Source organism: Saccopteryx bilineata, chromosome 5, assembly GCF_036850765.1.
Source record: "Saccopteryx bilineata isolate mSacBil1 chromosome 5, mSacBil1_pri_phased_curated, whole genome shotgun sequence".
Classification (NCBI taxonomy): Eukaryota; Metazoa; Chordata; class Mammalia; order Chiroptera; family Emballonuridae; genus Saccopteryx; species Saccopteryx bilineata.
The window spans coordinates 214,076,721-214,104,536 of record NC_089494.1 but is presented as its reverse complement, the minus strand read 5'-3'; the positions used below and the strand labels follow the sequence as shown (position 1 = coordinate 214,104,536).

The 27,816-nt window shown below is 37.7% G+C and overlaps 1 protein-coding gene across 1 annotated transcript; it reads right to left on the bottom strand.

Moving 5' to 3' along the window:
• On the bottom strand, nt 1-26,497 carry LOC136338169 (UDP-glucuronosyltransferase 2B31-like). The gene is made up of 6 exons (XM_066280280.1): nt 25,716-26,497; nt 24,092-24,240; nt 19,158-19,289; nt 7,905-7,992; nt 6,829-7,048; nt 1-672 (listed from the first exon to the last, which is right to left on the bottom strand). Exons 1-6 carry the CDS (start codon nt 26,434-26,436, stop codon nt 393-395), a joined length of 1,590 nt encoding a protein of 529 aa, XP_066136377.1. The 5' UTR covers nt 26,437-26,497; the 3' UTR covers nt 1-392.
• Between the last annotated feature and the right edge of the window lie 1,319 nt (nt 26,498-27,816).

Genomic DNA, 27,816 nt, shown 5'->3' with positions numbered 1-27,816 from the left:
TTTTCAGAATTCTAACTATAGAATAATTTATTTAAGAAAATATGCCACAAACTACAAAATTCTTCAGAGCATCCATTCAGTTCTACAGATATTTTGAATAAGCTAATGTTCTTCAGTTCATGCCTAATGCTTGAATAATAAATTTTAATATTTAATCATATAGTTATATTGTTATTTTATTTTGCTCCAGTTTTCTTTGCCCTTTTGACATGAATATTTTTAACTCTTAGAGGAACGAGTAATTCTTTGAAAACAAATTTTGATCTGAGAAGCTAAATTGTAAAAAGTCATTTTGTGAAGGAGGCTGGGCCCTTTGTATCACACTTTATTTTGCTAAAATAATTGGAACGGGCCTCATCTATGGGGCATATCAGCTTCAGGCCTCAGAACAACTATGCTCTTTTTTTCTTCTTTCCTGATTTAGCAAACTTCTGACAACAAAACAGACAACTCTTTGTAATGACAAATATAACCATTGTCACACAGGCCAGCAGGAACCCAATCACATCCAAAGAGTGGTACTGGACCCAGGTGAGGTCTAAGGAGGCTGGCCGCAGGTGTTTGGCTCCTTTGTGGCGCATGACAAACTCGATCCAGAAGACGGCTCGATCTAGCGGTTTCATTGGCTGGTCATGCTGAATTCTTGACAATTTCATAGCATTCTCTTTATATCTAAAAGAGATACAAAGATACCCATAACGAAAGAAAGTTATTTTGCTGAAGTGAATCATTTCCAAGAAAGGTTTTTGAAATGTCATACATATATTTCAAATGAATTTCATAGAATTGCAGAAGTGTATTTTTATTTGGATATTTATAGATAATTGCTTTTTAAATTGGAATTTTCTGATGACAAATATTTTACAAAGTGAGGATGAAAAATAAGGTGGGGAAGCTACAGCCTTGTAGCAGAGGCAGTGATAAGAGCCACTTTAAGGGCTATGACTGTGAGTAAAATAGGGGCTACACAGCAGACCTGACAGTGTCAGGAGACCACGTAATAAGCATGTCAAGCTCAGTGACCCAAAGTAATCACACTGGGCAAACTGATCATACATTGGGCATTCCAGGTAGAAGTCTCATCCCAACCTTTAGCTTCCTCAGTAAAAGGTTGATCTTTACCCTAAATAGGCCTGTCCATTGTTCTTATGTGTCTAGGATAACATACCTCTGAAATATCAGAATAGTTTCTGGAGATACAGCCACAAGCACCAGAACATAATGACCACAATCCTCTTTTGTAGCCCACATGCCAGCTCTATTTACTATAAATGTTAAATGTTAGCTATTTTGTACCTACCAATATAAAGAAAATACCTGTATGTATCTCTGTTTTACTTTTTATTCATTCTAGAGATTCCAATTCCCCTCAACCCCCATCTCCACTTTGCTTTTCTCTGCCTCCTTAATTTAGCATTAATGGATTTCAGGTAACCTTTCTTATGCTTCTGTTCTGATTCTAAATGCATAACTAGAACTGCCACACTGCCACTCTCCAGGTGTTGATTTTGCCACTCTCATATGTTGATTTTGATTTAGGCTGGTCCTCAGTTATTGGTTCAGATAAAGATTATAGAACTTTTTTCAGCCTGGTGTGCGGTGGGGCAGTGGTTAGTAGTGTCCACCTGGATTGTTGGTTCAGTTCCCCAGGATTGCCCCATTGAGGCACATGGAGGAAGCACCCGCTGAGAGTTGACACTTCCTGCTTCTCCCCTTCCTCCTTTTTCTCTCACTCTTTCTCCTCTCTCTAAACATCAATAAATACAATAAAAAAAGAGAACTTTTTGATGAGTTTAGACTTTCTCTCCTCGACATAAATCAGATGGTGAAATGCAGTTTTAGGACGATGCTTTTAAAATATTTACGAAACTGTATCACAGCGGGAGAAATGCTTCATCACAAGTCCCTGTGCTTCTCTTCTTCTCTTCATAAATCTATTGTCTATTTTCCAACCGGAGCGAGATTCTTTTGAAACACATAAAATTATGACACTCTTTTGCTCAAAATGGCCATTTGGCATCTCAAACCTTTTAGAATCAATTCCAAATCATTTTTGGCCTACAATGCCCTCCCTGGTTTTAAAGAGAAAACCATAGGCCCTAAATGGCATTACTCTTATTAAACAGCCATGATGGCAAACCTAGATTTCTTGCCTGATTTAACTGAAGTTACAACTTCTCCCAGAAATATAATCTTAATCTACCAGTCTGGTATTGATACCAGTGTTGTAATCAGTTACTTGGGCCCTATCCATTTTACATAGAAGAGGCAATCTGCATGATAAAACCCATTTCATTCTTTTCCAGGAAAAAGATGCCCCAGTCTAAAAATAATATTTTTTTTCTTTTGTTAATAATTCTTCTGCCTGGCCCTGGCCGGTTGGCTCAGTGGTAGAGCGTCGGCCTGGCGTGTGGAAGTCCTGGGTTCGATTCCTGGCCAGGGCACACAGGAGAGGTGCCCATCTGCTTCTCCACCCCTGCCCCTTTTTTCTCCCTGTCTGTCTCTTCCCCTCTTGCAGCCAAGGCTCCATTGGAGCAAAAGATGGCCTGGGTGCCGGGGATGGCTCCATGGCCTCTGCCCCAGGCGCTAGAGTGGCTCTGGTCGCAACAGAGTGAAGCCCCGGATCCGTGGAGCATCGCCCCCTGGTGGGCGTGCGGGATGGATCCCGGTCGGGCACATGCGGGAGTCTGACTGCCTCTCGTTTCCAGCTTCAGAACCCCCCCTCAAAAAAAAACAACAAAAAACCCCCCAAAATAACTCCTCTGCCACATCCTTCCTCCTATAAAAACCTTCCATTTGGTAAAATTCCTCTGAGGTCCCTTTTAGTTGCTAAAGGGATGTTGCCCAATTCCTGAATTGCTTAATACAGCCAATTCAATCTGTTAATTTGCTGGGTTGAAATTTGCATTTTGACAATGGACAGACCCAGGCAACTCCTATGACTTTGTCCTAGGCACAGTCTGTTGTAGGCACATTGGCACTCTGGCTGTTTGTTCACTGAGCTGCCAAGTGTGTTTCTTCATCAGCCCCTTTGTACTCTGTCCTCTGTCCCTCCCGTGGAACAGTCTTCCCTGAGACACAGCAAGGCTGCTTTCAACTTCTGAGGGAGGCCTTGATGTCAATGTCATGGCTCAGAAGAGCTTTTCCTGCCACACTTACAGTGTCCGTAGGCATTTCTTCTATGATTTTGATGTATAGTATTTTCACTATTTGATTTCTAGATTTCTAAATACACATGCATTGGTTTAATATGATTTCAAATTAATTGTTTATGAGTTAAGCGAAGTTGTTTTTATCCACTTGTTTATGACAAAGACAAAAAACGTTGCTTTGATGTAAACATGAATTAAGTCCTGCCAGGATGTTGTTCTACATCTGGTGTTTGTTTATAAGCAGAGCCCCCACTCCTCCCAATACCCAGCCTGGGACCTTATTGGTAACAAAATATGGAGAAGCAAGTATAGCATAGAAACATTTAGACTAAAATACTGCGATTCTGTGAGGACTAATTGAGAGTTTTGGTTCGGGCGGGGTGACTCTTTAGTAACCTAAAAATGGCCCAGAGACCCTTGGGGCATTCTTTCCTGTCTTAGTCACACAGGTCTCTTAGAAAGTGGTGATACACCTCAGAGCACCCTTGTGGAAGAGATCAACACTGTTTCTTTATTAAATTTGGACTTGATTCTCATTCAGGTCTTTTTGTCTGGAACAGTAGTGTGATTATCCTGTCATTTATTTGATATATATTCCTTTCTTTGGCGTATTAAGAGATATTATTCTGCATGCTATTGGCTTGTGAAATTAGTATAATTTCCACATGAACCTGTGTTGTATAAATGTGAGCAAAGACAGAATTCAGTCTTTGACTATAACTTACTGCCTCCTCAAAACAAACAATACATTTTATAGAGCATATCTTTCATTTCAGTATAAAAAATAAGAAAATTGACCTATCTTTAGTCAACAGCTCTAAATTTCATAATTACCTAGTAAATTGTCCTGAACTGAATATAACAATGTACGTACTACCTAGACACTGATATAGAATACCACAAGCTGCTAGAAGCTTCCTATTTTCTTAGATCATTTAGTCTTTAATCTCTGCCACAAATTGACTACTATCATTACTGTTGGCATCATAGATTAGTTTTTCTCATTTATATATTAGAATCATACAGTAACACTTATGTGTTTTTGTCCTTTCTGTAGCAGTTGTTGGTTAATTCCATTGCTGAATAGTATCCAGTGTATGACAATACTACAGATAATTGCTTTATAATATTTGATTGATATTTTTAACTATTTCTATTAAAGTTAATGTATATATTTTTGTATATGTCTTTAAATTTTTTAAAATTTTAATTTATTGTGTTGACATGGTTATGAGTGTTGTACTTAATTTAATACACTCTACAAATCACATCATGCCCCTCCCCCCGGTATCCCATGCAATCTTTTTCCACACCTTTTGGGCCACACTCTTACCTCCACCTCCCCCTGCCTCTCTGGCTTCACTGCTATGTTTATTGCAGCATTGTTTGCAATCGCCATGATCTGGAAGCATCTCAAGTGTTCATCAGTAGATTAGTGGGTAAAAAAACCTGGTGTACTACATTTTACACAATGGACTACTGCTTGGCCATAAAAAAAAAAAGCAGTTCTACTTTTTGTTACAGCATAAATGGACCTGGAGATTATTATGCTATGTGAAATAAACCAGGCAGTGAAAAAGAAATATATTATCTTACTTATATATGGAATCTAATGAACACAGTAAACTGAGGAACAAAGTAGAAACAGAAGCAGGAGCACAGGGAACAAATTGACTAGTGTCAGGGGGGAAGGGGAAAATGGAATGGGATCAAAGAAGGTAAGGGGATTATCCAAAATCATATATACAGAACACATATGTGTACATATCTTTATATTTACATGTTTATATATCTGTTGTATACATTCCTATATGGGGAGTAGCTGAGAATAAGAAACATGTATGATTATAATTTCAACATTGATTCTGCATTATTTACAAATGTGTTTCTTAATTTCTGAAATTTAGATTTTTTTTAGTTTAGGGTCTTCTGTTCTGATTTAATTCTAGTTGAGTTGGACCTATTCTCTTTATGATTTGGAAAATTTCAAATACTGAGTCTTGGTTTTGACCAAGCATGTAGGTTAAGTTACATTATTATTCCTTATACATTTAAAAAAATATGCTCTCCACAGTTGAGTTTATTTAAAATTGGTTAGATTTCAAAATTGTGTTTCAATATTTTTACCTATTTATTTATTTATTTTTGTTATCTTTTTTATATTATAGAAAAAGATCTTTTAAAACATACTGTTATGATTGAAGGTTTGCATTTGAGTCTTCCTCTTTGTCTCCTTTCACTGTTTTATATGGAGGTTTATTTGTAGGGTTTACTAAATAATAATATATATTATTTTGAAAGATTAACCTTTTTATCATTAGGAAGATCTAATCTGGAATTTTAGTTAGTGCTCCTGGTTTAAAGTGTCTGATAATAGTATAGCTGCATCTTTTTATGGTCACTAGCTTTTTGCAATCTTTTTACTTCTATATAAATGTGGCTTCTAAATAGTAAATACAGTTAATTTTTAAAATGCACTGTGACATTACTTGTGTTTAAATGACTTAGTCTGTTTGGGCTTGCTATAACTACTGACATCTCTACATATATTCACACAAAAACATTGGTAGCAATATTCATGGTAGCCAAAGTTGGAAATGAGAATAATATCCACAGACTGATAAATGGATAAGAATCAACTCATACTTGCTTCACTTTAGTGGTTCATTGGTAGCATTGTATATGTGTCTTGATATTGGGAGCTGAAGTCAAGCCAGTAGTGAGTTAATGCTCAAGCCAGTGACCCAGGGCTCAAATCAGCAACTTTAGGATCATCATGATCCTTCTCTCAAGCGATCTACTCTATGCTCAAGCTGGTGACCCTGAGCTGTACATGTCGACCTAGACTCATGCTGTCCACACTGCATTCAAGCCAATCAGTTTGCACTCAAGCTGGTGACCTTGGGATTTCAAACTCAAACCTTTTGAGTTCCAGGTCTACGCTCTATCCATTGTGCCACCACTGCTCAGGCAGATATTATAGGTATTGAATTGAAAGAATTTATAATTTTTCTTTTGGTTTATCATTTTTCCTCCTATATGTTATACCATATTTTAAAAAATGTATCCTTACAATTATTTATATAACTTTAAAAATTGGAGGTAAAAATTATTGCACTAGTTAGCTACTCATTAAATTAATGGGATTAAAGTCCAACTTTAAAATAAATGTGTGGCTGAGAAAATATATTTAAGATGGGTAATTATGTTAATAATGTCAAAATAGCATCTTATAAATGGTGTGAAACTCATATGCACCATTGAGAAAAGAACCTATCTTAAATAGTATCTACTAAGAATAATGTGACCCCAGATGGTTGGCTCAGTGGATAGTGCATTGGCTGGTGTGTAGACATCCCAGGTTCGATCCCCAGTCAGGGCACACACAAGAAGCAACCATTTGCTTTTTTATTCATTCCCTCTCCCTCTCCCTCTTCTCCCTTTCTCTTCCCCTCTCACAGCCAGTGAATCAAATGATTGGAAGGTCCCCTGGCACGGATAATAGCTCAATTGGTCCAAGAGTCACCTCAGGCACTGAGGATAGCTTGGTTAATTTGAGCATCTGCCCAAGACAGTGGTTGCCAGGTGGATTGCAGTAGGGACACATGTGGAAATCTGCCTCATTATCTCCCCTCCTGTCACTTAAAAAAGAAAGAAGAAAATAAGTGATACTTACAAAGGGTCATTAATGACTGTCTTCAATGCATTGCGTAATTTTGTACTTGAAAGAGTTTCCAAGTCCAATCTTATAGCTGCTCCCTTGTACTTCATGCGAGCAATGTTATCAGGTTGATCTCCAAACAAGGGAATGCCCACCATAGGGATCCCATGGTAGATCGCCTCATAGATGCCATTGGTTCCACCATGAGTGATAAAGGCTTTGGTTTTTGGATGACCTAGGATTGGGTGAATTTTAGCGAATTATGAATTATAAGTGTTGGAATAGAAGGAGAGTTGGTGATAAAAACACTGACAGAGACAATGTATTTATTAACAGAATATATACATTTTAGACAGTATTAAAATGTCTTTTGAAATCATAGGATGAGGCACATAAATCAGCTAGAGAGACAGTGTAGCCTTACATGGAAGATTGGTGTGTTTTCATCAACTTGAAAAATATACAAATTGCCAGTGGACAAATTGAAAGAGAATATTCTGCATTAAGGAAGAAACTGATTACAAAGAAATGTGGTGGGTAATGTTAGAATATACTCTCTTAATAAAATAGTGAAAACACTGAGTCTGATAAGTAGTGTATCAAGGCAGCAGGCAATGTGTGGGCATTGGCCCAGGACCCAGATTTAGGAAAAGTTACACATCATAAAGTATGTTATTACTTTGGAAAGAGATTTTCATTTTTTTCTTAATGGGAAATGGAAAGTCACTGGTAATAATAATGGAGCTGATTTTTTTCAGGGGCATGTGCACATCCTTACAATGGGTTAAAGATTTGATATGAGAGAATTAGGAGAGAAAGTGATAATTGAAAAAGTGTTAAGATATTTTTGGTAAGAGGTCATTACACATGAAATAAAAATATTTTATATGTGGCCATAAGGAATGTGACTGTGTAAAATAAGATGCCAACTGTTATATCTTACCTTTTCTCCTAGGACAGAAATTGATATAAAAATGTTAATTTTTATTTTTGAGATTTTTCAATGAGAAATGTTTAATAAATTTTTTTCCTAATGAACTTTTTATCATTCTCGACAAATTGAGTCTGACTTCAGTTTTTTCCAGTCTTACCAAGAAGGTCATTCTGGGGGAGCCATTTATAGAGCCGAGTATTGGGCCCTAAGGTAGCTGGTTTTTTGCCATCATATCTCCATATCACCTGTTAGGGTAAAAAAGTAATGTATTTGATGAGTCAAACTACAGAGTTATAGCATGTTAGAAATCTATTTAGATTAAGAGGCATCTACTTAAACACCTTATATAGTACAGATAACCATATGAGGACATGACATATTAGAGAATGGGGACCAATAAAACAGTGATGTAAGAAAAGTGTGTGCTGATATTACGTATATTTATTTTTATATTCAGTCAGGCATAAATGCAATCATGATGTTTCACACTTAGAGTTTATACAATGAGATTATCAATGACCAAATTCAAGTATATAAAAGTTTTTAGGTACTGGAGTCATAAAATTATAATGTGAAAACCTGCAAATTACTAATAATCAATATATTTATTTTGTTTTCACTATTAATTATCCTAACTCTCATCTCTCAGGGTTTTTTTTGGTTTTTTTTTTTTGCATTTTTCTGAAGCTGGAAACGCGGAGGCAGTCAGACTCCTGCATGTGCCCGACCGGGATCCACCCAGCACGCCCACCAGGGGCGATGCTCTGCCCATCCGGGGTGTTACTCTGTTGAGACCAGAGCCACTCTAGCACCTGGGGCAGAGGCCAAGGAGCCAACCCCATTGCCCGGGCCATCTTTTGCTCCAATGGAGCCTCGGCTGTGGGAGGGGAAGAGAGAGACAGAGAGGAAGGAGAGGGGGAGGGGTGGAGAAGCGGATTGGTGCCTCTCCTGTGTGCCCTGGCCAGGAATCGAACCCGGGACTTCCGCACACCAGGCTGATGCTCTACCACTGAGCCAACCGGCCAGGGCCTCTCATCTCTCAGTTTTAATGGACAACTATATATTTCTTTTTGAAAGTTGAGGAAGTGATTTACTTATATTCACTAGTTTCATAAGTAACTATATTAGAATATTACATGTTTTGATTTATAATATTAGTACAATAAATAATTTGTGAGATTTAATTCATTTTTATATTTAACAATTTATTGTTCATTATATATAATTTCTGCTTAATGAGTATGTGTAGTTCACTTTAGTTTACTAATTATTAATTACTACTTCCAAGTAATAACTTTTACATAAATTCATTATAATTATTTCAGCTAAGATGGAAAATTCTATTAAAATGTAGAAAAGAAGAGGTGCGGCAAGATTGCGATGGAGTAGGCGATGTACCAAAGTGGATTACACCTTAATTTTAAGAACCATCATCTGGAAATACCAACTTTGGACTAAACTAAGAGGACTCTTTAACCAAGGAACACTGAAGAAGCCTCACTAAGACTGGTAGGTAAAGTGGAAATACAGAGAGGGCTGCCCAGCTCCCGGGAGCAAACGGCAACCTGGAGAGACTTGAATGGAGGGAAGTGAGTTTAGCAGAGAGGGGAGGGTCCTGAGTCCCAGGTACAAAGCCCCAGCCTGCAGCCCAGAGCCTAGAAGAAGCGTATGGACAGTATTTAGCTGCAAAACAATCAGGATACTCTTTGTGAGAAAGAGGCAGATATCTCAGAGCCAGGTTTCTTCTTAAAGGGACCATGCAGAAAACCTCTTTCACAACCACTCAACTGGGGCTTTGGGGGATGGGGAGAGATGAGAGGACTGGAGTAACAGAAAGAGTGTAATCTAGGAGGCACAGGGAGAAACACTTTGAGGAACAGCTACCCTAAACCCTGGGCTGAGTCACCCACCAAATCTACAGTAAATATTTCTCCTAGAACCAGCAATACCAGCAAAGGGAAGCAGAACACCAGCCAAACAAGCTTGCCTGTGGCACTCAGAGCAGTCTTTTAGAAGGAGGAAGCCATCAGAAATACAGTATTGAGTGCTTAGGTCTGAGTTGCAGCATTCCTACCAACACTGTTGAGGGCTTGCAGAAGGGCAGGCAGTGCAGAACACAAAATCACGATCTCTCCTGAAATCCTGCCCAAGAGAAAGGAGAAAGCCTGGGAACTGCATAGACCTGTGGCCCAGTGCAGGCACATAGCCTCGCCTGGCCCATGGAGCCAGGATTTGTGGCCCAATGTGCGAGCACAGCTCCACCCGTGGGGGTGGGGTGAAAGCCCAGGAATAGGTGGAGACCTGTGGCTCAGCATGGGCACTCAGCCCTGCACAACCTGCAGAGCCAGGACTTGTGGCCTGATGCACAAGCACAGCTCCACCTGCAGGGGTAGGGTGAAAGTCCAGGAACAGGTAGAGACCCGTGGCTGAGCACTGGTGCACAGCCTGGCTCGCAGTGCCAAGGCATGCAGTTCCACTCCAAGGGCGGGGTGAAGGCCAAGGCTGGCTGAGGCTTGTAGACCTAGGCACATGAACACAGCCCCTCCTGTGGAGGAGAGGCAGAAACCGCAGCAACAGCAGCAGCAGACCATTGGCAGCAATGCCTATACCCAAACATCTGAGGCAGTGGCAGAAGGAGTGGTGGGCCTGCAGACTGACCACACCTAGGAAAGATAGAGGCCACACCCTTCTTATACAGAAAATAAATGGGAAGGCAGAGAAATGCAATCCAAATGAATCAAGAGAATTCCCTGAAAAGGACTTGATTGAATCAGTTATAACCATATTTCTGGATGTAGAGTTTAAGATAATGATTGTTAGAATGTCTAAAGATCTTAGAACAACAATAGATGGACATAATGAACACCTAAATAAAGAAATAGCAAGTATAAAAAATGACATTGAAATAATAAAAAGAATCAATCAGAAATGACAAATACAATGTCAGAAATTAAGACCACAATGGAAGGAATTAAAAGCAGGATGTATAAAGATGAGGATTGAATTAGCGAGATAGAAGACAAGATAAACAAAGGCATGGAAGCAGAGCAGAAAAAAAAAGAGACTAAAAATATCTGAGGAAACTCTAAGAAAGTTCTGTGACAACATAAAGAGAAATAACATCTGCATCTTAGGAGTTCCTGAAGAAGAAAAAGAAAAAGGGATAAAGACCATGTTCAATCAAATCATAGCTGAAAACTTTCCTAAATTAATCTGGGAAAAAGTCACACAAGTTCAAGAAGCACAAGAATTCCATTAAAAAGAAACCCAAAGAAATCTACATCAAGACATATCACAATTAAAATACCAAAGCTAAGAGATAAAGAGACAATATTAAAAGCTTCTAGAGAAAAAAAGGCTATCACCTACAAAGGAGCCCCCATAAGGATGACATTCAACTTCTCAACAGAAACACTTAAGGCCAGAATGGAATGGCAAGAAATATTCAAAGTAATGCAGAATAAGAACTTACAACCAAGACTTCTTTATCCAGCAAGGCTATCATTTAAAATTGAAGGAAAAAATAAAAAGCTTCCCAGACAAAAAAAAGAAACTCAAGGAATTTATTACAACCAAACCAATGCTGCAGGAAATGTTAAGGACCCTGTTATAAACAAGTCAAAGGGGAAAATGAATATAACAAAAGAGAAATACAGCTTTAAAGAATAAAATGGCAATAAACTACATATCAAAAATAACCTTAAATGTAAATGGATTAAATGATCTAATCAAAAGTCATAGGGTAGCTGCGTGGAAAAGGAAACAAAACCCATACATAGGCTGTCTACGAGAGATGCACCTCAAAACAAAAGATGCACATAGACTGAAGGTAAAAAGATAGAAAGAAATACTTCATGCAAATGAAAATGAAAAAAAATCTGGGGTAGTAATACTTATATCAGACAAAATGGACTTTAAAACAAAGGATATAGTAACAGATAAAGAAGATCAATACATAATGATAAAGGGAGCAATCCAACAGGAAGGTACAACCATTATAAATATCTATGCTCCTAATATAGGGGCACCTAAATAAATAAAGCAGACTTTGATGGATATAAAGAGTGAGATCAACAGTAATACTATAATAGTAGGAGATTTCAATACCCTTCTAACATCACTAGATAGATCCTCAAGAAAGAAAACTAACGAAAAAACAGCAGACTTAAAGGACACACTAGATCTACTTGATTTAATAGATATGTTCAGAACTTTTTTACCCTAAAGCAGCAGAATATACATTCTTTTCAAGTGCTCATTGTACATTCTCTAGAATAGACTACATGTTAGGGCACAAAAGTGGTCTCAACAAATTTAAAAAGATTAAAATCACATTTCTCTGATCACAATGGCATGAAACTAGAAATCAACCATGACAGAAAAACTGAAAAATACTCAAACATTTGGAAACTAAATAGTATGCTATTCAATAACAAATGGGTTAACAATGAGAGCAATAAAAAAAAATTTCTAGAAACAAATGATAATGAGCATACAACAACTCAAAATTTATGAGACACAGCAAAAGCAGTCCTGAGAGGGAATTTCATAGCATACAGGCGTACCTTAAGAAGCTAGAAAAAGCTCAAATAAACAACTTAACCCTGAAACTAAAGGAACTAAAAAAAGAACAGCAAGTAAAGCCCAGATGGAGTACAAGGAAGGAAATAATAAACATTAGAGTGGAAATAAAGGACATAGAGGCTAAAGAAAAAACAATACAGAGGATGAATGAAACCAGGAGCCAGTCCTTTGAAAAGGCAAACAAGATCAATGAACCTTTAACCAGACTCACCAAGAAAAAAAGAGACAGGACTCAAATAAATAAAATTAGAAATGAGAGTGGAGAAAAAACAATTGACACAACAGAAGTACAATGGATTATAAGAAAATACTATGAAGAATTTTATACCAAACAATTAGACAACCTAGATTAAACCTACAAATTCCTTGAAACATATAATCTTCCCCAAATCAATCTGGAAGAATCAGAAAACCTAAACAGACTGATTACAACAAATGAGGTCAAAACAGTTATCAAAAGATTCCCAACAGGCCCTGGCCGGTTGGCTCAGTGGTGTAGAATGTTGGCTTGACATGCAGGGGACCCGGGTTCGATTCCCAGCCAGGGCACATAGGAGAAGCGCCCATTTGCTTCTCCACCCCCCACCTTCCTTTCTTTCTCTCTCTTCCCCTCCCGCAGCCAAGGCTCCATTGGAGCAAAGATGGCCCGGGTGCTGGGGATGGCTCCTTGGCCTCTGCCCCAGGTGCTAGAGTGGCTCTGGTCATGGCAGAGCAATGCCCCAGAGGGGCAGAGCATCTCCCCTGGTGGGCGTGCCGGGTGGATCCCGGTTGGGCGCATGCGGGAGTCTGTCTGACAGTCTCTACCCCTTTCCAGCTTCAGAAAAATACAAAAAAAAAAAAAAAATATTCCCAACAAAGAATAGTCCTGGGCCTGAAGGCTTCACAAGTGAATTCTGCCAAATATTCAAAGAAGAACTAACTCCTGTCCTATTTCAAAAAATTTAAGAAGAAAGAAGACTGTCAAGCTCCTTTTATGAGGCGAGCATAATTCTGATTCCAAAACCAGGGAAAGACAACACAAAGAAAGAAAATTATAGACCAATATCCCTAATGAATTTAGATGCTAAAATCCTCAACAAAATATTAGCAAACCGGATTTAGCAATATATGAAAAAATATCATACACCATGAACAAGTGGGATTTATTCTGGGGAGGCAAGGGTGGTACAATATTCACAAATCAGTCAATGTAATTCATCACATAAACAAAAGGAAGGAGAAAAACCACATGATAATTTCAATAGATGCAGAAAAAGCATTTAATAAAATCTAGCATTCATTTATGATCAAAACTCTCAGCAAACTGGAAATACAGGGAACATACCTCAACATGATAAAGGCTATCTATGACAAACCCACAGCCAACGTCATACTCAATGGGCAAAAATTAAAACAATTCTCCTTAATATCAGGAACAAGGCAGGGGTGTCCCCTTTTACCACTCTTATTCAACATAGTTCTGGAAGTCCTAGCCACAGCAATCAGACAAGAAGAAGAAATTAAAGGCATCCAAATTGGAAAAAGAAGTAAAACTATCATTATTTGCAGATGATATGATATTGTATATAGAAAACCCTAAAGTCTCAGTCAAAAAACTACTGGACCTGATAAATGAATTCAGCAAGGTGACATGATATAGTATTCAGAAATCAGAGGCATTTTTTTTTTTCATTTTGCTGAAGCTGGAAACAGGGAGAGACAGTCTGACAGACTCCCGCATGCGCCCGACCGGGATCCACCCAGCACGGCCACCAGGGGCGACGCTCTGCCCACCAGGGGGCGATGCTCTGCCCATCCTGGTCGTAGCCATGTTGTGACCAGAGCCACTCTAGCGCCTGAGGCAGAGGCCACAGAGCCATCCCCAGCGCCCAGGCCATCTTTGCTCCAATGGAGCCTTGGCTGCGGGAGGGGAAGAGAGAGACAGAGAGGAAAGCGTGGCGGAGGGGTGGAGAAGCAAATGGGCTCTTCTCCTGTGTGCCCTGGCCGGGAATTGAACCCAGGTCCTCCACACGCTAGGCCGACGCTCTACCGCTGAGCCAACCGACCAGGGCCCAGAGGCATTTTTATACACCAAAGATGAACTGTCAGAAAGAGAAATTAAGAAAACAATTCCCTTTACTATTGCAACCAAAAAAAAAAAAAAAATGAAGTACCTAGGAGTAAATTTAACCAAGAAAATTAAAGACTTGAACTTGGAAAATTATAAAACATTGATAAAAGAAATCAAGGAAGATACAAACAAGTGGAAGCATATACCATGCTCATAGTTAGGAAGAATAAACAACATTAAAATGTCTCTATTACCCAAAGCAATTTATAAATTCAATGCAATACCAATAAAATACCAATGACATACTACAAAGGTATAGAACACATATTCCAAAAATTTATATGGAACCAAAAAAGAACACAAATAGCTTCAGCAATCTTGAAAAGGAAGAATTAAGTAGGAGGTATCACACTCCTGATATCAAGTTATACTACAAGGCCATTGTACCCAAAACAGCCTGGTACTGGCATAAGAACAGGCATATAGATCAATGGAACAGAACAGAGAACCCAGAAATAAACCCACACCTTTATGGACAACTGATATTTGACAAAAAAAGTAAGAGCATACAATGAAGTAAAGACAGCCTCTTTAACAAATGGTGTTGGGAAAATTGGACATCTACCTGCAAAAAAAAATGAAACTAGACCACTAACTTACACTATTCACAAAAATAAACTCAAAATGGATAAAAGACTTATATTTGTTTTATTTTTTAATTATTTTTTATTTTTTTATTTTTTTTATTTATTCATTTTTAGAGAGGAGAGACACAGAGAGGAAGAGAGAAGAGAGAGAGACAGAGAGAGAGAGAAGGGGGAGGAGCTGGAAGCATCAACTCCCATATGTGCCTTGACCAGGCAAGCCCAGGGTTTCGAACCGGCAACCTCAGCGTTTCCAGGTTGACGCTTTATCCACTGTGCCACCACAGGTCAGGCCAATAAAAGACTTAAATGTAAGTCATAAAACCATAAACATCTTAGAAGAAAACATAGGCAGTAAGCTCTCCGACATCTCTCGCAGCAATATATATATTTGCTGATTTATTTCCAAGGGCAAGTGAATTAAAAGACAGCATAAACAAATGGGAGTATATCAAACTAAAAAGCTTTTGCACAGCTAAAGACAATAAGAACAGAATAAAAAGACAAATTACACAATGGGAGAACATATTCGTCAATAGGTGTGATAAGGGGTTAATAACCAAAATTTATAAAGAACTTGTAAAACTCAATACCAGGAAGATAAACAATCCAATCAAAAAATGGGAAAAATAAATGAATAGACACTTTTCCAAAGAGGACATACTGATGGCCAATAGGCATATAAAAAATGCTCAACATCACTAATCATTAGAGAAATGCAAATTAAAATTACAATGAGATATCACCTCACACCAAGCAGAATGGTGCTCATCAACAAAACAACACAGAATAAGTGCTGGTGAGGATGTGGAGAAAAGAGAACTCTCCTGCACTGCTGGTGGGAATGCAGACTGGTGCAGCCACTGTGGAAAACAGTATGGAGATCCCTCAAGAAATTAAAAATCGAACTGCCTTTTGACCTAGCTATCCGACTTTTAGGAATATACCCTAAGAATACTATAGCACTGTTCCAAAAGGAGAAATGTGCCCTCATGTTTATGGCAGCATTGTTTACAATAGCAAAGATCTGGAAACAGCCCAAGTGTCCATCAGTGGACGAGTGGATTAAAAAGCAGTGGTACATATATACAATGGAATACTATGGGGCCATGAAAAATAAGGAAATCTTACCTTTTGCAACAACATGGAATGACCTGGAAACTATTCTATTAAGTGAAATAAGCCATACAGAGAAAAAGAAAATATCCTATGACCTGACTCATTTGAGGAATCAAATGAACAATGTGAACTGTGGAATAGAATTGCAACAGAGGAGAGATAAAAGGGACCAGAGGACTTTGTATATTTTGGATATTAGGCCCTTATCTGAGCTGTCGTTTGAAAATATCATTTCCCATTTAGTTGGCTGTTTGTTTATTTTGTTGTCAGTTTCTCTTGCTGAGCAAAAACTTCTCAGTCTGATGTAGTCCCATTCATTTATCTTTGCCTTCACTTCTCTTGCCTTTGGAGTCAAATTCATAAAGTGCTCTTTAAAACTAAGGTCCATGAGTTTAGTACCTATGTCTTCTTCTATGTACTTTATTGTTTCAGGTCTTATATTTAGGTCTTTGATCCATTTTGAATTTTTAGTACAAGGGATGACATTGGATCATTTATAACAAAATGGTTGAATCTTGATAACATTATACGGAGTGAAATAAGTAAATCAGAAAAAAACTAAGAACTGCTTGATTCCATATATACGTGGGACATAAAAATGAGACTAAGGGACATGGACAAGAGTGTGGTGGTTATGGGGGTGGACAGGGAGGGAGAAGGGAATGGGGAGGGGGAAGGGCACAAAGAAAACTAGATAGAAGGTGACGGAGGACAATCTGACTTTGGGTGATGGGTATGCAACATTATTGAATGACAAGATAACCTGGACATGTTTTCTTTGAACATATGTACCCTAATTTATTGATGTTACCCCATTAAAATTAATAAACATTTATAATAAAAAAAATCAGCCTTAAAAGGAAAAAAAAGGGACCAGAGGAAAAAAGAACAGAGGGAAGGGGGATGATAGAATGGGATAAACCTGAAGGAAAATGTGGAGGGTACTATAGGGAGGGGGGCAGAGGAGATGTTGAGGGGAATACGGGAAAGGGGGGATACATTCGTGGCAACACTAGAATCTATGTAAACACAATTAAGAAAATCAGTGGTCCTGGTAGTTAGCTCAGTTGGTTAGATCATCATCCTAAAACACCAATGTTGCAGGTTCAATCCCCTTTTAGGGCACATATGAGAAGAAACCAATGAATTCACAACTAAGTTGAACAACAAATGAATGCTTTTCTCTTGTTTCTCTCTTTCACTCTTTCTCAAATTGATCAATAAAAAGAATCAATGATCAAGATTAATATATTAATGCAATATTTTTAAAAAATCATAATTAAAAAATGATAAGCAAAATATCAAAAGTTTATATAAAGATAGGATCAGTAGAGAAAAAAAAGGATAAAAATTATTTAAAGAAGTACATAAATTATATTCAATCTGCTAGAATTGGCTACTACACCAAATCTGTACTCTCTGCTTTCAGACTTCTGATTAAGAAACAGAAATTAGGCTAATGATTAAAGCGACTATTAATTGCAATTCTTTTGTTACTTTCAGCCAAATATGCCTGAATTAGTATTTTGAGTTTCATTGGCTGAACATACCTACTCTCTAGGACAGCATCTTTTATGGAGGAGATGTATAATAAATATTTAATCTAAAAGAAAAAAATTAATTGAGGATTTTATAAAATGAAATGATGATAAACTATGGGGATAATTTAAAATTGTTGGGATAGGCAGACTAGAAAGGCAGTGGTAAAAGAGTCATGCAGGCATTCAATCAATAGAGCTAACAATAAAAAAATGTAGAAAAGAAGAGCCCATAGGTATATCATAACTAGCAGTATACACTCTGTATAGATCAAATCTGATGATACTAAATTTTGGCTATCAGCTATCAGTACTTCACAACATGCTACAATACATTGATTTATTAATATGGTTTAATCATAAATGGTCAAGCAAATTCTCAGTCCACTACTAAGCTGGATTCTAGTTTGTTTATAAATGAACATCTGTTTGCTATGTGAGTATTAAAGTAACAAGATTCTCAGCAAAATCGCATAAGTGATAAAGAGAAAGCTGCATTAGTTATAAAATGAAAAGTAGTTCACAAATACCCAGAGACATAAAGTGATTTTTTTGTCTTTCAATAAATTTCTACCATATTTTATGTTGAAGAGAGAAAATGTCCCATGCTCGCCTTGCTTCTGGTTGACTCTTGTTTATATCCCCCTCTCCTTCTCCTTCCCCTCTCCCCTCCTCCACCTCCTCCCTTCCTCTTCTTTCTCCTCCTCATTTTCATCCTCCTCCTCCTCCTTTTGTATCAGGAGAAGTTATTATTCTGATGTGCTGCTTCTTGAACAAATTTTATAAAATTTAGTGTCACCTAAGGGCCGATCCCATGTCCATCCTTTCCTTTGTCTTCTTGCTTCACAATCTAGCAGGGTCCAGCTGACCAGGGAGGTTTTTTTCTTTCTTTTTCACAGGACAGGTTTTCTCTTTCTCACAATCATTGTTCCAGCTTGAGTGTGATGCAGCTGGTGAGCCCTGGACACCCTTTCTCTCGGTATCACCTTGAGAAACACACTGAGTGGGCCTACTCCAGAATTCAGGGGAAGAGAGGACTGGGTCACCTGCCAAGCCTAAACTGTGTGACACCTCTCAGACTTCTATCATTTTCATTTACTGTTACTGTTAAAGCAGTAAAAATTTTTACTGCTTTCTGAGAACATGGATACTGTGTACCATATCCTAGGAATCCTGAAAGGAAATGGAGCAAAGGACAAGAAATAATTAGGTGATATCTGTTCTTTCCTTCAATTCTATGAAAATACCAAACTTTACAGTGTACCTGTTAAATATACTTCTTGGTGATGACCACGTTAATGCCAAAGTTATTGTTAAACAAAAACCAACCATATGTAGTTTCTTTTTAAATTGATATGTGAGGTAAATTGCAGATATCACCATAGCTTACCTTTTATGTAGAAATTTCTGTAACCAGACCCTTTACAGAGTGTAACATACTTATTAGTTGTCTACTCCAAGGTACTTTATCTAACCTTTTGAGGAATCTGGGCAAGGGCTGATGCAATCTCATTGGCTTTTTCATCTGTCATGTTCGTGACCATGGAGCCCAGGGTGAACACCACAATGCCATGTTCTCCAGAGCTCTGGGCAAACTCTTCCATTTCCTATGAAAGAAGAATAGTTTCCATTACAGAAGAGCAACAGCACAGTGAACACTATTGAAAGGACTGCTACAAACAATTAAAGAGAGAAAATTATGTCTTATGAGTTATTAGTGTATTGCCTGTGTATTTTAAAAGTGTTAAAATCCATACAATATAAACTTATCTTAACCATTTCCTACTGTACAGTTACAAAGTAAAGTTGTCCTTATTGTTGTGTGCAACCCTTCTCCAGAACTCTTTCTCCTTGCACATTGGAACTGTGCTTCTTATCCTGTAATTCTCCATTTCTCATTTCACAGTTCCTGACACTCACCATTCCTCTTTCTCTTTCTATGAATTTGACTAGTTTTATACCATACATTAGTATAATCATATAGTATATATCTTTTTGTGAGTGGGTTATTTCACTTAGAAAAATGTCTGTACAGATTCAGATATGTCATAGCCTGGATTAAATTTCCTTTAATTATTTTTCAAAAAAAATTGATGCTGTTTATTTATTCTGAATCCTGATAATACCAGAATATTTCAGCTTAGTAGATAATATACAGCAAATCGTAACCAGCAAAAGTTTTTTGTAACATGTGGGCCCATTCAAAGGACAAATATGACTTTACCAGGTAATGACATATTTTCTTTTCATAAATGCTTACATTTTTTTACTGTGATACCTCCAGATTAGAGATTAAAGGCTTTAGCGGTGTAAAGAGGTCCCCAGGAATATTGCATAGCACTTCCCTGGTATGGAAGAGTATTCCGTGTAGAAGGCAAAGGCTAGTTAGCTGCAGCAGAATGAACATTGAAGAACAGGAGTAAACAAGGGTCCTAGCCTGGAGGTAGCTCCTGTGTGTTTGTTGAGGATTGTGTGCTCCTGTCCACCCCTTCCCCTAACTCCCATTCAAAGTCTTATTAGTTTTTCCCTTCTAGTACCTTGTAAAACAGAAGAATCATAAAACATTTGGTTGGATCTCATTTTTCTCTTAATTGGAAATAGCTAATGTAAAATAGAGCCTAATCGGGAAATAGTTTCAGTTACCATCATATCTGGTTATCACTTGTAACTGGTTTAGTAATATAATTACTTGTTTTGTAATTATCTGGGCAAGGTACACCAAACTTTGTTTTCTTTAATTATATAAGTAAGTCTTATGAAAACAGAGTAAGCCTTCATTTACCCAGGTAATTATTAACTTATACTCCCAGTTTTTAATCAATAACACTTTGATTTCCTAACTAATACACCATCAGTAATGGCAGGACTTTTTGCTTCTTTAGCGAATTCATTTTTAAAGCTTCCATGTTCTAGGGCAGGGGTCCCCAAACTTTTTACACAGGGGGCCAGTTCACTGTCCCTCAGACCGTTGGAGGGCCGCCACATACAGTGCTCCTCTCATTGACCACCAATGAAAGAGGTGCCCCTTCTGAAAGTGCGGCAGGGAGCTGGATAAATGGCCTCAGGGGGCTGCATGTGGCCCATGGGCCGTAGTTTGGGGATGCCTGTTAGGGGCTGAATAAAATATGAGGGTAGATAGTGATAAGTCCTGGGTTTGACTTTTCTAAGATGGAAACACAATTCTGTGTAACTTAGACAAATACATTTTATATTGGCACCTGCCCCACAGGGGAAGAGGTCCAACTGGGCTTTCTGTACAGAGAGCTGGTCACCCTCTTTAGTAGCTCAGTTCAATGTCCCTAAAGTTTATATTGATGTCATGTTACCTGGGATTGTTTCAGATTTTCTGACTGTGCTATCTGATCTTTATGAATATTTGAATTTTATTACTTTGTGTGTGAGAAAAATTTCTGATTGCTCAATGCACTTTCTACACCCTCACTCTCAAATGTGTAAGGAACCAAAACTTTTATGGAATCTGGTCCAACTTCATACTTATCTATTCTTACCATTGATCTGTTTTTAATTATTTACTTTTTTTCTTTGGAAAATAATATGACCCTTCTAATATAAAAAGTTTACTTTCTCATTTTAATTATTGTTTCCAGCTGTTTTTTAAAAAATTGACACATACTTGACCTATAATATCTTGTAAGTTTAAGGTAAGACAGGGTGTTGATTTGATTTATCTATATTACCACTTTAGCAGTAGTGAACACCTTTATTGGGAGCATAACTATCTTTTTGTGTTTGTGGTGAGATCATTTAAGATTTAGTCTATAGAATCTTTTAATTATATACAAGAGTATAGTTTACTATAATTAGTATATCTCCTGAACTTAATTATCTTCCAATTACAAGTTTGTACCCTTCGGTCAACTTCTCAAACCCATTTTACTTTAATCAGTTCATTGTAATCACCATTCTACTCTGTTTCTAGCACTTTACCTTCTTTAGATTTTTTATATAAATGATATTGAACATTATTTGTCTCTTTCAGTGTGATTTACCTCACTTTGCATAATGCCTTTATGGTCCAACTATGTTGTCCCAAATGATAGAATACCTTTCTCGTGGCTGAATAATGTTCTTGTGTATGTGTGTGTGTGCGTGCATGTGTGTCTTTGTGTCTGTGTGTATTTTGCAAGTTTTTACCATTTATCTGTTGACAAACACTTAAGTTGCTCCCATTTTTTGGCTGTTATGAATAATGATGTAATAAACATGGGATAATGGATATGTTTTTGATATCCTGGTTTTCTGATTTTGGGAAAAATACTCAGAAATGGGATTTCTAGATTGTATAATAGCTCTATTTTAATATCTTGAAAAACCTCCTTACTGTTTTCCATAGTGGTTGCACCAATTTTACATTTCTAGCAAAAGTGCAAAAGGTTCTGTTTTTTCTTGTAGATCATTTTAGCAGACTCATGTGGAGAATTCTTAAACTTATTTCCTTCCATCCTATAAGGACCAGACCCGATGGTGGTGCTACAGCTCCAGAATATGGTTTCTCCCTTGGTGACAAACCCTGCCCTGTATTCTGCTCTTGCACCCTAGTCTTCTACAATCACACTCTTGTGCTGCCCCTGGCAGCTTATACATGGAGCTGGCAGTGGATCCTGATCTCAGGGTTGCAGGAATGCAGTTCATTGTTGGTGCCCACAGGCCCATTGTCGGGATCTATAGGAGAGGTTTCCTTCATGGTTTGTGGTCAGGCTTCCTGATGGAGTACAGAATGCTCTCAGGAGGGACTGTGTTTCTTTAATGTCCTCTGGGAACCTCACATGGCACTCTCCTGCCTGCTCCCTCTCACCAGTTACAGATGCTGTGACAGAGAAATGCACCCCTTTGAAGTATCTTGGACACCAGAGAAACTCAGCACCTGCTCACCAGCTCTCCCTGTCCCTGTGAGAGCCATGATGGCCTCATATAGCCCTTAGCTGTGCTGCTGGCTTGGAGGAGGAACGCTGCTGGCAAAGTTCAACTCTCCTCTCATCCTCAACAATGCATGCAAACACATATATATTGTGCTCCAAAAATGTGCTGAACATTTTTGGAAATATGGACTTCTTCAAAGGCCTTCAAATCAATGGTGGGATTCTAATAATTTAACAACCGGTTCTCTTCCCCTAGTGACCATTTTAAGTATAAAAAAGATATCTGAAAGGTAGTTTATTATTTCATGCATTTAATACTTCCATAAGAATATAAAGGAGATACACAAACCTAGATTATGTTATAAGAAAGAATTTATAAATATTAATGAATTATGTTAAATAATACCTGGCAAAAAAAAAAAATAAAACTATTGGTGATTTAAGATATTTTCATATTGCCTCTTGATTGTCATTCTCACCGCTATTTTTTTCACCTATATATGAAATGAACATTACTAAGGGCATTTAGAATATGTTGTTGAGCAGATAAACATTAAAAAAGAGTAAGGAATGTAAATGTGTGATTTCCATTTGGGTGGCTATCCAGACACCCACCTTAGCGAGAACCCTGATCACAAGTGCCATTTTAACACTGGTTCGCTGAACTCAACAAAAAGTTAGATATCAGTTATGCCAAACCAGTGCGAACCGGCTGAATCCCACACTGTTTCTAACCCAGAGGTGGCTGTCCAAGTCTGGGCTCTGTAGGTACTGCTGGATGGCAGCCACGAGGGGGAGGAACCAATTCACAATATCCTGTGGGTATCACAGCCAGTACTGGAGTTTTTCTGCCTATTACCTGATGGGCAATGTGTGAGTCTCTTCCCAGGAGCCTTGGCCTTTGTTGCTGGATTCCAACCTTCCACAGAGGCACACTTGGTCATGGATAGATAACAAACTTTTGTTTTTGACTGAGGACATAAACAGGGATGTCTTATATTCATTTATGCCAGATTGCTGTTGTCACTCCTGAGGTGCTATGATCCAGTCCAGTGGGATGTTCTCAAGTATTATAGTAGCCTTATGTTTTTTCTTTATGATAATCCTTTTCCCACTATTTTTATTACTTGCTTATATTATATCTCTCCAGGTAGAATATTTGATATGTGGGAACATACAATGTGTCCGCACTGCATCCCTGCATATCCATCCATTACCCTTGTACTATCTAGTCACTTTATAATGATTTTTTTAATTGATGGTTGATACTTTATGTGTTGATTAATGAAGATCTTAATTTAAATGTTCTTATTTCCAAAGTCTCCCAAGTATGTTTCTTTATCTTTTAATGATAATGACAGTCAAATTCTTGTAACATTATAGAAAACTATGAGTTCTAATTGGCAGGTCACTTTATTAAAATTCCCACATGGTTCTCAATGTGATCAGATGTTCTGAATAAAAATCACGAAATCATTCCTACCGAAAGTGCAAAGTAATCAAGATAAAACATACAAGAATAGGTTTACCTTAGGCAGGGGTTTAGCAGGCTTGCAGTGGAGCCCTCCAACAAATTCAAAATGTGGCAGAAGTGGGCGAGGAAATTCAAAATCCCAATAGGTTCGAATGAGCCATATATCAGCTTTCCCCATTAACTCATATAATGTTGTGGGCCTTCCTGAAGGGAAAAAAATAACCAAAAGGTTGAAGAAATGTAAATATTGAATTATGAATATACCATTTATTTTCTTTAAAAAGCATGAAATAATGTAGCCAAATTTCTTTAAAATGACTGTGGTTTGACAATACAAACATATTTATATAATGTTCCCATTTTATATTATGTTGTTTATATATATAAACTATATATATATGCAAATATATATAAATATATATTTACACATGATAAATTGTAAGTCTTTTTTCTCTAACATCACCTCAGTTCAACCACAATTGTAGAAAATGTTGAATCCCAAGCCACTATGAAATTGAACTTGCATTTGTTTATTCTGTAATGCTACTAAATTTACCAATGCATATTTAAAAAATTATTTCAATTCCTCAATTAATTAATTCCTCTATAACCCTGGAAACAGTATCTGTAGATTATTTAATATAGTTACTACAATTTAGCTAACTATTCCCTTGATCTTAGATTTCTCATAAACTGAGGCTTTGAGAGTGTGGTTCAATTCCTGGTATTGCATTTGGTTCATGTTAGGAGCTTAATAATACTTGTGCATTAATAAAAATGTGGTAAGACAGCTAGAATATTTTCAAAAAGTATGTACATAGATATGCTCTTCTAAATTATGGCTCATATTGTCTATTAAAGGGAGAGTTTTCACTTACTTTCATGTTCACTGTCAACAAAATTTTAAGTTTTGTTTTTTTTTGTATTTTTTCTGAAGCTGGAAACGGGGAGAGACAGTCAGACAGACTCCCGCATGTGCCCGACCGGGATCCACCCGGCACGCCCACCAGGGGCGATGCTCTGCCCACCAGGGGGGATGCTTTGCCCCTCCGGGGCGTCGCTCTGCCACGACCAGAGCCACTCTAGCGCCTGGGGCAGAGGCCAAGGAGCCATCCCCAGCGCCCGGGCCATCTTTGCTCCAATGGAGCCTTGGCTGCGGGAGGGGAAGGGAGAGACAGAGAGGAAGGAGGGGATGGGGGTGGAGAAGCAAATGGGCGCTTCTCCTGTGTGCCCTGGCCGGGAATCGAACCCAGGTCCCCTGCACGCCAGGCCGACGCTCTACTGCTGAGCCAACCGGCCAGGGCCAAAATTTTAAATTTTTAGACAGATGATTTGTGAGCACTTAGTGAAAGGGAGTGAAATCATTAGAAACCTCAAATTTTAGGTTCCTAAGTGTGGCATAGGGCCACTCTACCTTTCTATTGTGAAACATCCTTCAGGTAATATGGCAAAATGTTTCATTTTTAAATCACACTAAACTACATGAGATAAAACAGCTCCTCAATGACCCTATAATCTAAGCATTTCCATAATATTTGTGAAAATGAGAGATAATTTTATAATTTTATTTTATCATTTTACTCATAAAAAGTTCTTTTGACTTTGTATTTATGCAAACTCACCTTCCAAGGTACTAGAAACATTAGGATTTCATGCTTCCAAGTAAAAAAATGACTTACCTAATACTTCACTGTAGAATTGATCCCACTTCTTATGATTAAATGTTTCAAACAAGAAGTCAAAATAAAGGACATACATCATATTTTTTACCCTCTCCATGAATGTCATTTGATCACTTAATTCTGACATGATAACGGGTATGTAAGAAGGAAGGAATGGAAGTCCTCCACTCTGCCTTTCAAATGTGTAAGCAGCAGTGCCACGGAGACTGTACACCAAAGGTATGTCAAGCAGCTCAGCCAGCAACTCCCCACAGGGTCCAATGGCATCTGCAAGAATGACATCAAACCTTGATTCTTGTAGTTTTGTCATAAGTTTCTTGTTCAAAACTGCATCTTTACACAGCTTTTGAATGCCATCAGAATATTCTCGTAAGAGTTTTTGCATTACAGGAAAGTAAATCCAAACTGTATCCTTTGGCAGCTCTGTCCATAAAGAGATCATCTGCATGAAAATATCCTCAAGATTATCTTTTGTTAAAGAAGTAGGATAAATCTCAAATTTAATGGCAGACGGTTTGTTGGGGTCAACAAGAATTGAAGCTGATGATGTCAGAACAGTCACTTCATGGCCTCTCTGGACGAGTTCATCCAGGATTGTCTTCATATTGATCCAATGGCTGTATTCTGTGGGCCACACCAGCACCTTTCCACAACACGCAGGGCTAATGGAACAGCTTAGCTGTAGCAGCAGCAGAACTGAAATCCACTTCATAGACATCTTGATAGAACAGATACCTTCTTTTCAAATAGCTTTGTCCTCTGGTACAGTTCATGTTCATCTGAAAGCAGAAATCAAACAGAAAGTTAAAATATAACCCCTATATCTCAAAGTAATACATTTTATGGCAAGAGAAATAATCATATGATAGGTGACCTCTTTTTTTTATACACAGTTTGTAATGTCTATACTGTGCTATCAACCAGGTAAGAGTCAACTTTATAATAGCCCTATGTGGTATAATGTATTAGAGATGAAACTGAGAACTATAGGAAGAAAGGGTGACTGTCTATAATCTCTTTTTGTGAAGAAAAGGAAATAAAGTTTTTCTTTATATAGCTGACAAAGGATTACCTGGATAATTGTTTCAAAAGTTTTTATCTTTTAAATAAAACTTTTTGAACATGTAATTTATAAAGCATTCAATTGATGAATTTCAAATGTTACATGCAATAGTTCATAGTGTGTTCACAGAATTGGGCTACCTCCATGATGATAATGTGAAGAACATTTTTATTGCAGAAGTGAAATCTTTGTACTTTCCATGAAACTCCTTAATCTTTTACTCCCCATATCAGTTAAATCATTAATGCCGTGTGTTTCTTAACTAAACAGAGGATTTTCTGAAAGTGGAATAATGTAATATGTGGATTTCTGTGACTTGCTACTTTCATTTAGCATAATATTTTAAAAATTTATATATATTGTAGTATTGAGGAGGGAGCAAGCCTCCCCTCTGCTTTGAGAGGAGAGGAACCAAAAGAATACAAGGGAAAGGAGCCAGCAAGGATAACTGAGTCATCCAGTTATAAATTAACTGCATTCCATAGTTCTCTAAATAGGTGCTTAGAGCCGCTTGCAACACAAAGCAAGAAAAGCAGGATCTGTATGTAGCTACAAAATGTGATCTGGAAACACTTTCCCCATCGCTGACCCCACCTAAATTCTCCCTCTCCTTTTCTTGAGTCCTGGGATGTCTTAAACCAGGAGTAATCAACCTGGTCCCTACTGCCCACTAGTGGCATTCCAGCTTTCATGGTGGGTGGTAGCAGAGCAACTAAAGTATAAATAAAAAGATAGATTTAACTATAGTAAGTTGTTTTATAAAGATTTATTCTGCCAAACTTAGAAAAAATCCAACATAAAGTACTTGGTAAGTAATTATTATTATATGCTTTAACTTGCTGTAAGTCTACTTTATAAATTTTATAAAGTAAAGTTACTTCCCTACTTTATAAATCACCATTACTGTGGAACCAGTGGGCGGTTAGAAAATTTTACTACTAGCAGAGATACAAAAATGGGCGGTAGGTATAAAAAGGTTGACTACCCCTGCCTTAAACAAAAGAATCACAAACCCATTGCTTGGATACTGTATAT

Excerpts from the sequence above, each read along its gene's own strand:
- LOC136338169 (XM_066280280.1), bottom strand. The coding sequence starts at position 26,436 with ATGTCTATGAAGTGGATTTCAGTTCTGCTGCTGCTACAGCTAAGCTGT. Across the intron at positions 19,290-24,091 it reads CTGCTAAACCCCTGCCTAAG|GAAATGGAAGAGTTTGCCCA; the intron begins GTAAACCTATTC and ends CTTCTTTCATAG. Across the intron at positions 673-6,828 it reads ACAGTCATTAATGACCCTTT|ATATAAAGAGAATGCTATGA; the intron begins GTAAGTATCACT and ends TATCTCTTTTAG.